Here is a 17,428-nt window from a genome sequence, read left to right as displayed (position 1 = left end):
TAGATGACTTGTATACTATCATTATAGTATAATAATTATTATGTGTTGCTTTAGTTAATTGATATTCAATATAAAAGCTAAACTTTTTTTAAAAGATGTTTCAAAGTGTCATAAGCACATGTAGGTCTCAGGTTTTCTTAGTGGGCAGTGCCAAGCATGGCTCCCACATGGCCTTACTTGAACAAAGAGTTTCAGTCAGCCAGCAGTCTGGAATGAAAAGGTAGAGTCCCCGAGCCCTGTTTACATGTAGCGAAGTGTGCAGCCAGAACTTCAGTGGTTTTTTCAGCTCATTCATGGATGCCTTCTCTGTTTCAGTTTTCTTCCATTTTCTTAAGAAAATAAAATCATTCAAAATTTCAAACAGCTTGGAGTTTGAAGCAATTGTGTGCTTCTCCAATACACCAGTAATATCAAAATAAAATTATATGATTCCACTCTCCTGTCAACAATGAATTACCCAGAAAGACCATCTTTGAGATAGAGCTCGAGCAAGAGAGAGGAAAACAGAAGTTACAACGAAAAATCAAACAGGAGTTACAATTCTGAAAGTTGATAGTCTTGATGCAACTTTTTTTCTATCTTTAAAAATCAGCCTTATCTCAAATACACCACTGAAATTTACCATCTGATTTTATGTGATTGAATTTTGGTTTTGCATACCTTGTTTGTGGTTAGCATTTAAACGACAGCAAAGTGTAAATACAACAGTGGAATGGACACTTTCCTGAAGATTAAAAACCAAAACAACATAATACTCTACACCAGGGATTGCGTGTGATATCTCCAAGGCAAACAGTCATTAGAGCTTCAGTGAGTTGGTCAAAGTGAAAAGGAAGAAAAGCACCGCACAGCCTCAGCGTGGCCCTCAGAATCCTGCAGTTCAAACAATTGACCTTTAACTGCAGGGTTTACAAGCTGAAGCTCAGGCTGGTCCCCCGTGACGCCCCTAGATGTGAAGGCCCTCTTAGCAGACAGTGACTTGCCTTCAGGTCACAAGTCCAGGCCAGTGTCTTAGGTGGGCCCTCTCTAGGCACCTCCTGGCTTCCTAAGGCCTTCTGTTCTCACAGGGGGACGGCCTTCTCCACAGGACTGACAAGGGTACAGTTCAAACAATACATTAATAAACCATTTGAAAAGCCGACCATTTACTAAATCAAGGCGCAAGCTGCAGGAAATAGAATGTTGTCTTTTCCAATAATATATCTCACAGTCATCTCAAAAGTCAAATATCTAAAACCCATCTCTTCTTCAAATGCTTCTGTGAAAAGAATAAACATCCATCCCTTCTCCAGATGACCAGGGCTGAGAACACAGGCTCAGAGGTGGGATGGACCTCGTCCAGTACTTACTCTGCTACTTATTAACAGTGTAACTTCGAACAAATTTCTGAACTTGTCTAATCTATTTTCTTATCAGGAAAACAGAGACGATAATAGTTCTTATCCCAGGATTGCTGTAGGGAACAAATGGGATTGAATCAGAGACTAAGCCAAAGGGCCTGGCATAACCTACAATAAATAAGCTTTAGCTATTATTATACTCTAAAAAATCATCTTTCACTCATGCTTCTTGATCTTTCTTATCAGTCAGTCAGAGATCCATCCACTCAACATTGTGCCTTTTTCTCTTCCATTCTTAGAGCCTTGGTCTCAGAACCTTTCTTCTTTGTAACTAGATTGCTTTAACAATAATTTCAGTTGATCCCCTGACCTAGTTTTACTTCAGTCCACCCTGTATATCACTAATAGTTTGATTTTGCACAAACAATGTTTTCTGTCCACCACTGTTAAAAATCTGTATTGATTCCTTCTTCCCCATTCCTCTGCCTGGTTTGCAATAGCTTACACATTCTAATTCTACTCATTATTTCCTGATATACTATCTAGAGGGGTTTTTTATATTCTTTAAAAAATTGTTTTAGTTGGAGTACAATTGCTTTACAATATTGTGTTAGTTTCTGCCGTACTACATAGTGAAACGGTCTTTATGTATACATACAACCCCTCCCTACTTTCTGTTGTATAATTTTTTCATTGATTTCCTCACATAGTCAAAAAATATTCGCTGAGGGCCTACCATGGACCAGATGTCAGGGATGCAAGGATAACCGGTTTCCAAAGATATGCAAATAAATAAAATATTCTCCCTGTCATCAATTAGATTTATCACAGACAATAGATAATTAAGCAGCTTATTAAAATATACCAGGTAAGAACTCTGAAAGAGTATAGGAGTCATTTTTTTAAAAAACTTACACTGCTGTCTAACATTCTGTCTTTGAGCAGGAAGGCCTCAAGATACATTAAAATTAAATGACTACAATGTAACAAGTATTATTTGTCACATTATTTCCTGCTTCCAGGAGCTATAGGGCCTTCAAAGTTTGTGTATTTTTGCCCTTAAGTAAAATTGCTGTTGACCTGTCAAAATTCTAGCTATGGCCACAAAACCAGTCTCACCTCCTCCATGGTCTTTTCCTTCATAACTCCAACACTTCATCTTCATCCCTAGAACTACTATACCTATTAATCTGCATTACTTAACTTAGTGCTTGCTTCTGTGGATTTTTCTGCTATTTGATATTGTTTTGTGTATCATAGACTGATCTCTCTAACCAGATTCTGAGCCTGTTAAGGGCAGAATTCATGTTTTAGGCAAGTTTATTTCCTGCTTTCCAAAGAAGCCAACTTGATTCTAAAACAATTGTAGTAACAGATAATTAGTAATTAATTTATTTTTAATGGGGAAAGTGTGGATTTAAAAATAATTATTTTTCACATTACTTTCTAGTCCAGAATTCACTAAAATTTGTTCCACTTAGCAAATGGAACAATTGCTTTGTTCTACAAGTTCTACAAAATGCTAATAAAAATTGCTCAAAACTTAGAAGTGTTGGTGATATACTGAATTAAACATCATTGAATGATTATTTACTACAAGACTTCCTAGAGTATGTAAAATGAGTCTACTTAAGTCTTCAAAAGAAGTAGAAATTATTCAGTGTACCCCAAATCTACTTAATGACAAAACCCATTTCTTGGAATTAGTGTTCACTGAGCTTACTTTGGGAAATATCTTCAAAAGTCTTTGGAGCCAATTTCTATTTTCAGCTTAGTCAAACCATGTGCATTGCTGAAATAACTGGTTATTTAACTCAATTAACTGGTAAGTGCTAACAATCCACTAATAATTTTTAGAAACATTTACTCTTCTCTGAATTCTATAACATTAGCAAAGATTTTGATAAAAAATTGGGGCACAAATTCTAACAAGAACATACAGGAAAGATCACATTGATCCCTTGAAGCTGCCCAAAGTTAAGCTTCCTGGTTTGTGCCTTAATGCAAGGATCTTTCTGTTGATCTAAATTTATATGATTCTTCTATTCAAAGGCTGAATTATGAAGTCTACCCCCTTGGATTTTAAGAAAGAGGGAAGTTCTTTTCTTTAAAGCATCTATTTAAGTGGGTTGTTTAAAATGCATTTAACAACATCAAATTTGATTAGAGGTTCCAACTTTAGTAAGATTTATATATTTATCATTGATTGTGCTTAGTCATGTCCTACTCTTTGCAACTCCATGGACTATAGCCCACCAGGTTCCTCTGTCCATGGGCTTTTTCAGGCAAGAATACTGGAGAGGTTGCCATTTCCTACTCCAGGGGATCTTCCTGACTCAGGGATCGGACCCAGGTCTCTTGCATCTCCTGCATTGGCAGGAGGACTCTTTACCACTGTGCTGCCTGGGAAGTCCCCATACTAATCACTAATTATTAGTGTTTTAAAGTTTATGCTATAAAATTATAACTATAATTAAAAGTCAAGATCAGAGATTCAAGATTTAAGGAGACAGTTTCCCAGGGTATTGTGTGTGAAGGTCTACCAAGACCAACTTGGTAGAAATCTCTACTGACTCTCCTTTGAGGGTGATGCTGACTTTATTTTCTGGTGAAGATATCCAAGGCCTCATCTAGTTCACCCAATGTATCCTGGGTGAACCCCAAGCCCCTTCCTGAAACAGATTCTATGGAACCAGCAGGCAATATGCTCTGCTTTCTTTGGGTGCTTACGAGTCCTATGAGTTTTGCAATGCCTGTCATTAAGCTCCACTTTGCTTACAATGGACCTTTAAAGTGGAGCTAATGCAGTATTCCTAGAGGTAAGACCATGGAAACCAGACCTTATCCGAGCTCTACCTTGATGTGCCCTTATGCTTTATTTCCCACAGGCTTCATCCCTGCAGAATGAAACTACAACATCTGAAAGAAGGAATGCTTGGCCATTAAGACCATGTTTGCAGCTTGGCACCAGCACCTGGAGAAGCCAGGCATCCAGTCATGGCCTGCACCAGTCATCACAACTGGGAGGACCTCTAGATGACCCGTAACCTCTAGCAGCACCAGGGCTGCTGACCTTTTACCAACTATTGTTTTCAGGACCCACTCGATCCTGAGTGCCCTAAACTGGTGAGCTGATGTATTATATCCTAAGTTAAAAATTCCTTCTCAGTTCAAGGAAGTTGAACTCACCAGCTTGTGACATCCACAAATTTTTGCTGTAATCCACTCATAGAAGAGCAACAATGTGACTACTGCTTTTAGCCACAGGTTGTGGGGTCTTACCAGAGCCAACCCGTTCATCTTGGAGGGGTGCTTCTGTGCAGTGGACTTCTTGCCTATGTGTCCTTGTCAGGAGCACTCACACTGGGGTCCAAGTCTGGACCACAGCAGCTTTGTCCTCCAGCTTCTACCAGTTCAAGGTTAAATGGTATAAACTGTGGGTCCTGGGACTTCTGATGGCCAAGTGTCAAGAAGACCAACATGGAGGACTGAGGAGAATGTGCCTTGGCAGAACTGAACCAGAAAAAAAAAAAAAAAAGACAGAGGCCTCTCCCAGACTTTATCGAGCCACTGGTGATTGTGATTAAATATCTTTGGAGAATTTTATCACAGAGCTCTCTCCATATTACTAAAACAGTAGTATCTTCATATTTACCAAAATGAACCATCTTTCTCCATGACAAGAGACATTGCCTTTACCTCCCAGTGCCCATCAAAAACCTACATCTGCATGGATTTGTGACTAACATAGAGCTACCAGTCTGAATCCACATCTGGTAAATTTGTCATTGTAGACAAAGATCATTTGGATCATGAGACGACACCTTGGAATAGCAGTGCCTGTACATACTACCCACCATCAGAATAACTGAGTTTTCCCCATACCCAGCGCCACATTCATCTATAATACCTCTTCTGGGCAAACCAATCTCTTACAAGTAAAGTGTGGAAACATCTCATGAAGCATCTTAATTCCCTGTGAATTCAAACAATTCTTATTGATGATATGTTATGTGCCCAGAACATTGACCTCTGAGTATTCAGTGGTGACTGTGTTACAGTGCTTGCCCCTCAGAACTTTACGTTCTAACGGGGAAGTCAGACAGTTAAACAGCATGGTGAGTGCTAGGCCAGTATGATGGTGACCACGAGAACTCCCTCATCTCTCCTCTTGGACCACCCAGGAAGCTCCTAGTCGCCCAGGTTGCCTCAGATGATCTCCTGATATGCCAAAGCAACCCAAAAAATTCAAGCCGACAAGCAGCAGTCCCCGGGGGAACCCCTGCAAGGGGTGATCATATGGATTCTGGTTACTAACGTATTGTTTCTAAGCCACCTGACTTTTCAGTAAGTTAGGTACTCTCTTACTAAGCGCCTTCCCCATTCTGTCATCAAACTGGTAGCCCTCAGGTTGTAGCTGCTCATAGTTGGAATCAAGCTATGAAGTTGGAAGACATGGCTTGGAGTCTGGGTCCTGGCACTTACCATGACTATGGGCAAATCACTTAAACTCTCTAGTCTTTGGTGTCTTTCTTTGCAAAGTAAAATTGGAAACATGTACTATACCTACCTCACAGGGTTGTTGTGAGAATCAAGTGAAAATGTATGTGAAAATGTATGTAGCTTTGTTATTTTTAATCACCCTCATTTTCCGTGGGTTCTTCCTCCTCCCTACCAAATACAATATTATAATTTACCAGAAAAAGGTTTCTTACCACCTTCATGCAAGTGAATGGTACAAAGATGATGAAGTGTGTCCCCTCCTGGATATTTGGCTTCAGTCTAAGGAATTTGATGCCTCACAAAATGACAAGGATATAATTCAGAGGAGCAAAGCCAGGGCCCTATTGCCATATAGCCATCCCATCATTAACACACCACTGGACTTAGACACCAGTCAGCCCTCTTGATGGAAGGCTTTCCCCAAGGCCGTAGTAGAGAAGTCTCTCTTGAGCCCAGAGAACTAAACAGATAGCCATGATTCAGGGAGTCCCCTAGGCTTTGGCTACTAAAGAAATCACCAGCCAGGCCAATGGAGAGCTTATCTCCTAAGACAGAATGAGAAGACTTTGTTACAAGGAGACACTGACCCACTTAAACAAAACACAAGTGACCCCTGACTACTCAACCTAGTATAGTTGAGCTGGCAAGGGAAAATTCTAGACATTCATTCATAGCAAAGATTTGGTGACACATCCCTTCTTTAAGCACACTTTATCCCTAAGGCCAACTGGCTTACAAGTCTCATATATCCCCCTTATACACATGTACACACACACACACACACACACACACACACACACACCAATGAGGACTCTCACCCCTGTTTCTTACCCTACCCACATGGCCAAGCCCTAGCCTGGCCTTCTGTTTCTGGTGATTCAAAATGGATTTTGGATTGACTAATCTAATCGGAGTCTAATCTCAGTGAAGCAGTCTATCCCAGTTTGAAACACTGACTCTATTTTGGTCCTGAGTAGAAGTCTAAATAAAGTATCTCTGGAGCCATTGATACCCAGCCATGCTCTAAGGGAAAAAAAATGATTTCATCTTTCTACAGAAAATATACTTCTCCTAAGCTAAGAACATATTAACATGTACCTCCAGGGACAGCATAAAGTTTCTATAAAAGATCTCTTGAGTGAAGGGAATGATGATTATATACCAAAAGATGAGACAGGATTAGCATCCTAGAATCTCTGAAGTAAGATCTTAAGTCTGAAATAGGAAATTTCAACTATAACTCATTCCTTGGGTTCTCAAGAAAAGGAAAGAGGAATTTTAGGAAAAACATTGATTGTGTCAATTTCCAAAATATTTTTAAATGTGATGAAAAATAATTCACAGTCTTCTCCTAGCTATATGTCAGAATAGCTGAATCTAATATGCCAATTCAGTGAACTGAGAAATTCACAAATCCTTTCTTTAGGCGGTAACATTAAAATTTCATTTTAAGACTTAAAAAAAATCGAAGATAATTAAAACAGTGTTTTATAGTTTGCAGTCACCAGTTGCTATGGGAAGAGAGCCAGGGAGACTCAGAGTCCCAGCCACCCAAGGTCAGAGGCACTGAGCCAGAGGACCCAGAGGAGAGCAGGCCCATGCCAGGAAGAAAAGCTGTTGCTGAAATGACAGACCAAGCATATGAAACAAGATGATCTTCAGGTCATGGTAACTGAGAAAGAAGAATAGACTGATCCAAATTGAGAAGCAGATTAAGATGTTGGAATTGGTATCAGGACAAATACGACTGGGCAGGAAATGGAGTCACCTACAGCCGCGCCATGCTTATCTTACAGTAGCCTTTTTTATGAGTTGCAATATTACATCCTAGTTTTGTTTTGTTGGTTTTTTCCCAGAAGTAACATCCTGAATATCACTGATCTCTCTTATCATAACCAACCCAAAATAGAAAACCCTTCCTCACCCACAGACATACCTTTTATGATCTTGGTTGACATAATTTGCTTTCTCAGAGAGTTTTAGTTTTTTCATAAATCTTTGATAAATTATTTTATCAATAAAAATTTCTCATTAAATAATTTCCCTGGTTGAATTCTAATTCCTTCTTTGGTGATTAAAATTGGTAATAAAAATGAATGACTAATAGTTTGTCTGTCCTTGCCTGTCCAAGGCTATATGAGAGGGAAAGGATATCCCCTCATAGGTTACATGTTAGTGAGCTGGAAACAGTTAAAGCCAAACACCAGACGAGGACAGCCAAGGGGATGTTTACTCGTGACACACAAGGAGCATCGCAGTTTAACCTTCATCTGCAAACTGTGTCTCTGTCAGAGGCACTCAGTTCTCTCACTGCCCCGCATCAGGATGCAGACACACTGCCGAGTGAGGTACAATGCACAGGGCAGAAAAGAAAAGTGTAGGCAGCGTTTTGCAGAAAGAGGAATCTGAATGCAGAGATCAGCCACTCCCCATTGCTGGCAGGAATGCCAGGCTTTTCAGAAAATCACATTAGAAGTTCCAGCAGTAGATGGAACCCGGCCAGTACACACAATGGTGGGGAGCTGGGGGAAGCTTTGTAATTAAAGACTGAACTCTGAATACTTGCAAGCGGACTAAGAACCCTCCGCTGTTGTCAACAAGGGCTGATTTTTTTAACTGGACCTAGTAAGACACGAATACGTGTGGGAAATAAAGGAAGTCAGTGGATTGCAGCCATCAGGTTAACAGTGAAAAAGATAGTCTGGATGGTACTTAGAGAGATCACAAGCTCCCTAGCATGAGAGCCTGGAAGTGACTACAGAGGAGCATCACTGGGTGTCCTTTCCAAGATGATATATAGGTAATTACACTGAAATTGACTGCCTAGGCAATTGCAGTTGGCTCTTGTCTTTTGTGTCAGTTCAGTTCTTCTCTATGGAATCTTTTCATGGTCTTTATAAAGTCCTGAATTTATAAAGAACTCTTCAAAGCTAACAGTTACCTGTTAGTATCTGAACCAGATGCTGATGCTTACTATCAATATTCTAGAATGACCAAACCAAATAAGCAAGTAGATCTTTACTTAAATAAAATATATTTCAAACAAAATATATACAAATTACACCAGGAAGATGTAGTACCATCTTTGTCACAGCAGTCCCTAATGGAATTATAATCTCAAATTTCCCATCTTCACCACAACAAAGCCAAATTTCTGTAAGCTGAAAATCTGCATAGAGAATGCTATTTTTTTTTCACTAGATCAAAATTTGGCTGCAACTAAACAATATTTTGAAGGAACTAGTAAAGTTAAACTCCTTGAAGACATTCTTTCCTTCAGTGGATGTACACTGAAAGCCATCCATCTTCTAGATACTATGATAAGTGATAGACATCACATAGCAAAAGCAAGGAGTTCACACTCCAGGATGAGAAAAAGATATCAAACCAATAATCTTACCAACGATTAATTCCCTGAAGAAAAGGATAAAATGAGCACGTATAACAAAGAAACCTGACCTAGTTGAGAAGGTTTACAGGAAGAAGCAAAAAGCTTTTGCTACAGTAAGAACAATGAGAAGAAGTTTGGGGGATAGAGGTGGGGAAGATAGAACACATCAGGCAGAGAGACCAGCTAGCATCCTTCACTGCTTCATAGAAAGCAAAGTTCACCTGAGAACCAAAAGCCACTGTGACTGGTGTAATGAAGACAGGTCCAAGGAACTGCAGCTCTGAAAACAAAGGTAAGGAAGGTGGAAGGAGAGTCCTAGAGGGATATAAACCACCTATGCAGAGTCTTAAATGCCACACTAAGGAACTTGACCTTCAACCTAAGAGAATCCAGAAGCCGCTGCAGGTTTTAGCAAGAGTCAAGTAATACATTTGTGTGCCTTGCTGTTGCTTTGTTGCACACATAGAGAGTGCTCAGTATATACTCATTGAATAAATTCCAGAAAGTTGTCTTCCCCACAAAGTATCCCAGAGAACTGTTACTATGTTTTCCTAAATTAAACTGCTTATCAGAATCGTGACTCAGAAACTTCCCTGTAAAGAGGCTTTCTGAAATTTATACTCAAATGGTGCCAAGAGTGTCATTATTACCACCTTATGTGCAAAATGCATCCAGGGATACTGTCTTTAAAACAGATACAAAAATTGTCTCAGTAACAGTCATACTGATGAAAATATTTTGGAAGAATCCATGAAAGTAAATGAAATGTTCATTACTGTTTACTTCTCTATTGGGGGGAAGCTCAATTTAGAATGAAAAGAGGTGATACAAGAGCCTTAGAAACATCGAGATGCCCTGACTTCCCTGCACACCAATAGCATAGTAGGTTGCTGTGTCTCCTCCTTCAACCCTGCCTTTACAGATACCTGGTGCCTCCAACAACTTCACATCTGGGAACTAGGGCAGGAATCAGTCTTCTCCTTGGCTTTCCCTGCAGCCTAAGTTATAGGCTTCCTCAGTTCTGCTAAATCAATGATCACTTGTCCATCTATTTCCATTTTGTAAAATCAGTTGACATCTTTCATTTGTTATTGTCTCTTGGCCATTTCCTTTGTCCCATGGGTTTATATATTTTGTGTCCTTTTTCTGTTATATTAATGATGTTTGAGGGAGGTATCTGTGTGTTCAATCTGAAACAGTTAACTGGAACTTTTTTATTGTTCTTATTTGCATTTCCTGGTTGAATATGTTTTTCATCTTTACGGATCATTTTTACTACTCCTTCATGAACTACCTGCTCTTATCTTTTGGCTGTTTTTCTATCAGGAACTAGACATTTGCTTATCAAGTTTAGTAATTCCTTTTTATATTATGTCTATTAACTCACTGTGTGTAAAACTTGTTGCAAATACTTTTTCCAATTTATCATTTATTTTAACTTCTATGATTTTTTGTATGTGAAAAATGTTCCTTCAGTTTTTATGTACTATTGTTTGTGGAACTCTTTTATTATTAAAATTACTGTTAATTTAACATTTTAAATTATTTCATTAATTATTTCATCTTCCAGTGATTTTATGCATAGAATGCTTACTTAGCCTGATGTCAGTAAAACACTTACTTACATCACTTTCTAGATATGTTTATAATTTCTCATTTTTATATTTAACTTTTAATTCATCTGCAGTTTATCCTGTCACATAGGACAAGGGGAGATTTAAGGAATTAATTGAGAAATATAGCACATATACATAAAACATACACATAGATTATGAATAACTTAACAAATCATTTAAAAACAAACACTCATCCTACCGCAATATGAATTCTTGTCTAAAGATCTAACTTTGGGGAGAATCAGAACAAAAATAATTCATGCTGGAAATGGTCTAGGAAGCATAACCTCAGATGGGTTTCTGGAAGTGGATTACTCCATGGCCAGATAGCAGCCAAGGGTGTATTGTTAGCAATGGGTGGGTTGCGGTGACCCCTGGCATGCTGTAGGGTCACTGTTGCTAACAGTCTCATCTGTGATGAACTGGAGCCAGATGCAGGAAGAGGAGACACTGAGCTTGTGTAATATCTCTGCCATGTGAGAGAGATGGTAACGGTGATTGCAGTAAAAGACGGCAGATATGTCAGTGAAGTACCACAGGTACACCACTGAAAGAAAATGGTGGGCTCAAGTCAGTCAGCCATCACCCCAGGACAAATGCAAAATCCAGAAAACTCTGATAGCCACACGTAATGCCAGGACAGGCTGAGAATTAGGCCCTATTATGAGAGTAGCCAAATTGCAGAGTATTGTTACTACACAGCCCTGGCAAGTTGGCTATGCTAAACTTGAGACCCCGAGAGAGAAGCAAGAAACTGAGGATGCAAAGCAGATATATGGAACCCTTTATGTTCTGCTGAACCATCTAGGTCTCCTCAAGTGATCCACTTTATTTTACTCAAGAATAGTCAACTCCCCTTGCCTGAGGACCATTCAGAGACCTCACGTGAGTAAGATGACTCACCAGATAATACTTGCCTTCATCAAAATTGGCTCCACCTTCCTTATAGTTTGTAGGTATAAAGCTAGGGTCAAGTCTCAGCATGGCCCACTTGGGGAAGTCCTGTTCTTATTTTGGAAGCAAAGGAACTATACCAGAAGTTCTGCAATACTGAGGGGAATTCCCATAACTCAGGATTTTACATCCTAGAGGTCCAAATATTATGCTGATATGGATTTCTTAAACTTGGAAGAAACATTGACCTACAGTAAATAAGGTGGAAGTGCCAGAACAGCTTCATCACAGTTTTAGGAAAGGGGGGGAAAGTCTTATAAAAGAGGGATACACTTGAATGGATTTAATGCTTAAGACCAGAGAATTCATTGGCTACTATGTTTCTAAGGAAAGCCAAAGAAGAAACTCTCTTCACTAAATCAAAACTGAATATGTTGACAACGCAGTTCACAGGGAGATAAGTAAGACTACAATATTTATTGAGACTGTGAAATCTGGTTTAAGGTGGGTCTTTCCATGCTGGGACAAGGGTGGAGGTTGACTAGGGCTAAGGAAGGGTCATGATGTAATAATTTAGAGTGAATAAAGAAAAATGAGAGTTTCGAGGTGAGGAGCTCAGTCTTAGGGTGCACACTGTCAGTTGATGCTTCCTATTGAAGCTATGAGGCTATGAAGCTGGTGGGTCCTGCAGGAAGCTCCTGGAATAAGCAACAAAGTCAATTTGTTTGTTTTAAACAAAAAGGAAGTGCTAATGTGGGGATAGTATCATTGTTAAGAAAATGCAGTGAATCTGTCCTTTTCTAGCTGGGATAAACACTCAGGAAATCTGCCATGGAATAAGCTCATCGGGGTTGACAAAATGAGAGGGTTTCAGAAGAGCTGAGGCCAGATGGTGCCATTTAACCATCAGTGTCAAGGTGGGTGTAATTCCTACACCAGGAAGTTAAGCCAGAATGAAAATAGGGGACCCTGACCCCCAGGGATCTGTGGCAATAGCTGACAGACCACAGTGTTTCCAGGGACACAATAGAGGCATAGTGCGCTTGGATGAACAGTGGTCCCTCCCAAGGTGTCCACATCCTAGTTTCCAGGAACCTGTGAATATATTACCTCACATGGCAAAAGGGACTTGCAATGTGATTGAACTGAGAATCTCAGGATGGGGAGATTATGCTGGAGTATCTGGGTGTGCCCAGATTAATAACAATGTTCTTTGAGGTGAAAGAGGCAGGAGTCAGACTCAAATAAGGGGATGTGGCAACAGGAGCGGAGGTCAGAGAGGAAGAGGTTTAAAGATGCTATAATGCCAGCTCTGAAGGCCAAGTGAAAGGCTCTGAAAGTGCACTCCCTCCAACATCCTGAATCAGAAAAACGCCACACATGGGATGGAATCCTGGAGTTTGAGTATCACTCTCAGAGGTGTGCACCACCAGCTGGAAGAGCAGCAGTCTCCACCATGTCCCTATTTCATCGGTCACTCTGACACCTACAAAAATCAGATGAATCACAGTAGGTGATAATAGACCTCTGTGAACCTAACTGAGGGGGAGCCCCATCTCAGCCGCCTGGCAACTGTTGCACTTATCATGCAGCTATTGATCGGGAGGGTTTAGCAGGAAGGGTGATAAGCAGCAGTTCACACTCACCTGGAATGAATAATAGTACATTCGTGTTTTTTTTTTAACCTAAGTAAGTGGCTTTATTTTTTTAAATACAAATTTATTTATTATAATTGGAGGCCAATTACGTTACAATATTGTATTGGTTTTGCCATACATCAACATGAATCCACCACGGGTATACACGTGTTCCCCCTCCTGAACCCCACTCCCACCTCCCTCCCCGTACCATCCCTCTGGGTCATCCCAGTGCACCAGCCCCAAGCATCCTGTATCATGCATTGAACCTGGACTGGCAATTCGTTTCTTATATTATATTATACATGTTTCAATGACATTCTCCCAAATTATCCCATCCTCGCCCTCTCCCACAGAGTCCAAAAGACTGTTCTATACATCTGTGTCTCTTTTGCTATCTTGCATACAGGGTTATCATTACCATCTTTCTAAATTCCATATATATGTGTTAGTATACTGTATTGGTGTTTTTCTTTCTGGCTTACTTCACTCTGTATAATAGGCTCCAGTTTCATCCACTTCATTAGAACTGATTCAAATGTATTCTTTTTAATGGCTGAGTAATACTCCATTGTGTATATGTACCACAGCTTTCTTATCCATTCATCTGCTGATGGACATCTAGGTTGCTTCCATGTCCTGGCTATTATAAACAGTGCTGAGATGAACATTGGGGTACACGTGTCTCTTTCAATTCTGGTTTCCTCGGTGTGTATGCCCTGTAGTGGGATTGCTGGGTCGTAGGCAGTTCTATTTCCAGTTTTTTAAGGAATCTCCACACTGTAGGGTCATGTTAACATTCTCATGATAAAAGGACTTGGTTTACCTGGAACTTCTGCAGAAACTCATGGTGGTCTGTTCTACTGATGACATCACTTTAACTGGACCTGGGGAGCAGGAAGTAGCTTTATAAGAAACACCCTTGTGAGGTACATTACAAAGATCCAAGATCCTGCCAGAGTGGTGAAGTTTTAGAATTTCAGAACTATGCGACCTACTATTAATAAGACACGCCCAAAGGAACAGGCATAATGCCTGGCAGTCCTTTTTTGATTTTGGATTCTCCAAATGAGCACACATCATACAGCTCTGACTTATTTATCAGTTGACAACTGACTCAGAAGCAAGTAGTCCTGAGCAGAGCTTACAGCAGATCTAAGTTGTGGAACAAACCTTGTCCATGACATCATGTGATCCAGCAGATCCTATGGTGCTGGAGCTATTTGTGGAACATAAGTTTGCATGTAGGGTCTTTTGTAAGCCCCAGTAGAAGAGTCACAGACAGACTTCTAAGGGCTTGGAACAAGATTATGCCATCTGAAGCACAGAACTGGCCACCATTCCAAACAGATCTTGGATGCTACTGGCCTCTAGCAGAGACTAAACTCTTAATGAAGGAATATTAAGTGCTGTGCAACTGAGGCTGTTCACTTTGATCTGGATATCTCATTAATTATAAGTTCGACAGGGGGAGAGGGGAGGGGAAAATATCCATCCATCATATCATGGAAATAGCAATTCTGGATCAGACCCAGTAAGTTCAAGAGAGCATAAGTAAGTTACATGAACAGGTGTCCCAGACTCTTTTATTACTCCATTTCATCAATGTCTCACCTCTAATGAGGTAACAGAAAAGGAACAGCTAACAAAGAAGGAAGAACTGAGCCCTGGTTCGTGGATAGGGTGACTCATTATGTCTGCAAGCCAAAAATAGGCTGCTGTTGCAATAAGACAGTGTTGAGAGGAAGACCTGTGCATTTCACTTTCAGTGAAGAAAAAAAATGGCTTAAGATGTGTGCATCCTCAGTTGAGTCCAGTTCTTTGCAACACCATTGACTGTAGCCCTCCAGGCTCCTCTGCCCTTGGGATTTCTCAGGCAAGAATATTGAAGTGGGTTGCCATTTCCTTCTTCAGGGGATCTTCCCAACCCAGGGATCCAACAGGCATCTCCTACGTGGCAGGAGGATTCTTCTCCACCAAGCCACCTGAGAAACCCTCTTAAAAGATACTGAAGCTTGCATTTTTCTCCCTTGAATCATTTCCTCTGAATAAGCAAGGTGTTCGTATGCCATAGGACACTCAAACAGCCATATGAGAAGATCCACATGGCAAGAAACTTGGGCCTACTGCCAACAGCCAGAACTAACTCTGCAGCCTTGTGAAGGGACCATCTAGGAAGTGGCCATTCCAGTCCCAGTCAAGCCTTCAGATACTAAAACTTGAGCTGACATTTTCAGTAAAACCTCTTGAGAAATCTTGAGCCAGAACCACCCAACTCAGCAGCTCCAGAATCTCTTACCCACAGAAACTGTGATGTAGTAAGTGTTTGTTGTTTAAACCACTAAGGTGAGGTTGGGGGTGGATATGGAGCGATAGATAACTGATACAGATACTATAAAATTGTGACGGAGTTTACAGTTTCTGGTGGTCAATGAAACTTAAGCAAACCTAGGAACTGTAACAAATGTAACTGCGAACAGCTCTAACAAGACTTTAGTGTAATAGTAGACCCTAAGTCACCTTGCTTTCATCTCCTTGCTGAAAGATGAATGGTAATTCCAGAGGTGAGAAGAGAAGAATTCTTAGAGAGGAAGCATTTAGGCTAGACCTTGAAACTTAGCTTGCCTTCTAGAAAGTAGGACTAGATAATAGGTGTCTGGATTAGCATGTTTGTGGTGACAGGAATTACAAGTTCTGAGAGCTATAAACTAGCTGAATAGAGTACAGGAAATCTTCTAGAAAAATAATTCGCAAAGTGGGACAACCCTTGGGGTGCTTATTTTAAATACAAGTCCTCGGTTCCTTTCAAAAAGTTGATTTGGTAGATTTAGTAGGGGCCCAGGAATCTACCTTATTAATGAATATCCCAAGTGATTTTTATGTACATAGATGATCCTTGAAATAAATACAAGAAGCTGTGCAAAAGGAATAATGAAATCTCAGTCTAGAAACATAGGTTAGGACCAGATAACTGAGAATTAAAAGCTGGACTCTGTGGTTGATATATTATAGACAGTGAGATGTCACTGAACTAATAGAACTTTATTATGAAAATTTTCATGTTCAAGTAATGGTTTACTGAATTATTATATCACCCATATTAGTGATTATCAAGATTTTTGTACATGTGCTTCATTATTCCTTTTTTATACTGTTGCTCTTGTTCATAAAGTACTTCAAAGCAAATCATAGGCATGTTATCTTACATATATATATATATATATATGTAAGTGTGACTCTGAAGGTATGGACAGCTTTTTAGATACCACATTGCCTTTATCATACATAGAAGAAACTAACAATAACTCACTGGTATCACATAATACTGCATTTATATTCATATTTCATCAAGTGTCTTTAAAATGATCCTTTTACTATTGAATCTGAATCCAAACAAGGTCCACACATTGCTCAAGGTGCTATATCTTGAGACTGTCTTAATTAAGAACAATCCTCACCTCTCTCCTTTCTTCATGACACAGACTTGGGGAAACTGAACATTTGTTCTATAGAATGTCACACGAAGTGGGTTTGTTGTGTCTAACTCTTTCCGACCCTATGGACTGTAGCCCCCAGACTCCTCTTATCCATGGGATTCTCCAGGCAAGAACACCGGAGTGAGTTGACAGGCCCTTCTCCAGGGGACTTCCTGACCTAGGGATTGAACCAGTGTATCCTGCGGATCCTGCATTGCAAGTGGACTCTTTACCACTGAGCCACCGTGGAAGCCCAATATGATATCCCCCATATTATAAACTCAGATTCACTTCTTTTTTTTTTTTTTTTTAAGGATACTTCATAGAAGTCTGAGCACTTCATCAGTTCAGTTTAGTTAGTCACTCAGTCATGTCCGACTCTTTGCGACCCCATGGACTGCAGCACACCAGGCCTCCCTGTCCATCACCAACTCCCGGAGCCTGCTAAAACTCATGTCCATTGAGTTGATGATGTCATCCAACCATCTCAACCTCTGTTATCCCCTTCTCCTCCTGCCTGAAATCTTTCCCAGGATCAGGGTCTTTTCCAGTGAGTCAGTTCTTCACATCA

General features: G+C 40.1%; 1 protein-coding gene across 1 annotated transcript in view; it reads left to right on the top strand.

The window, feature by feature from the left end:
- GRID2 (glutamate ionotropic receptor delta type subunit 2) overlaps positions 1-4,878 on the top strand; it is a 1,666,133-nt gene extending 1,661,255 nt beyond the window's left edge. The window contains exon 16 of the mRNA XM_069593668.1: positions 4,229-4,878. Coding sequence (XP_069449769.1) covers positions 4,229-4,387 — 159 coding nt within the window. The 3' untranslated portion in view covers positions 4,388-4,878. The remainder of the gene's footprint in view (positions 1-4,228) is intronic.
- The last annotated feature ends 12,550 nt before the right edge of the window (positions 4,879-17,428 follow it).

Source organism: Ovis canadensis, chromosome 6 (genome assembly GCF_042477335.2).
Source record: "Ovis canadensis isolate MfBH-ARS-UI-01 breed Bighorn chromosome 6, ARS-UI_OviCan_v2, whole genome shotgun sequence".
NCBI classification, from domain to species: Eukaryota; Metazoa; Chordata; class Mammalia; order Artiodactyla; family Bovidae; genus Ovis; species Ovis canadensis.
Note: the sequence above shows the minus strand (reverse complement) of the source record. Positions and strands in the feature narration are given on the sequence as shown.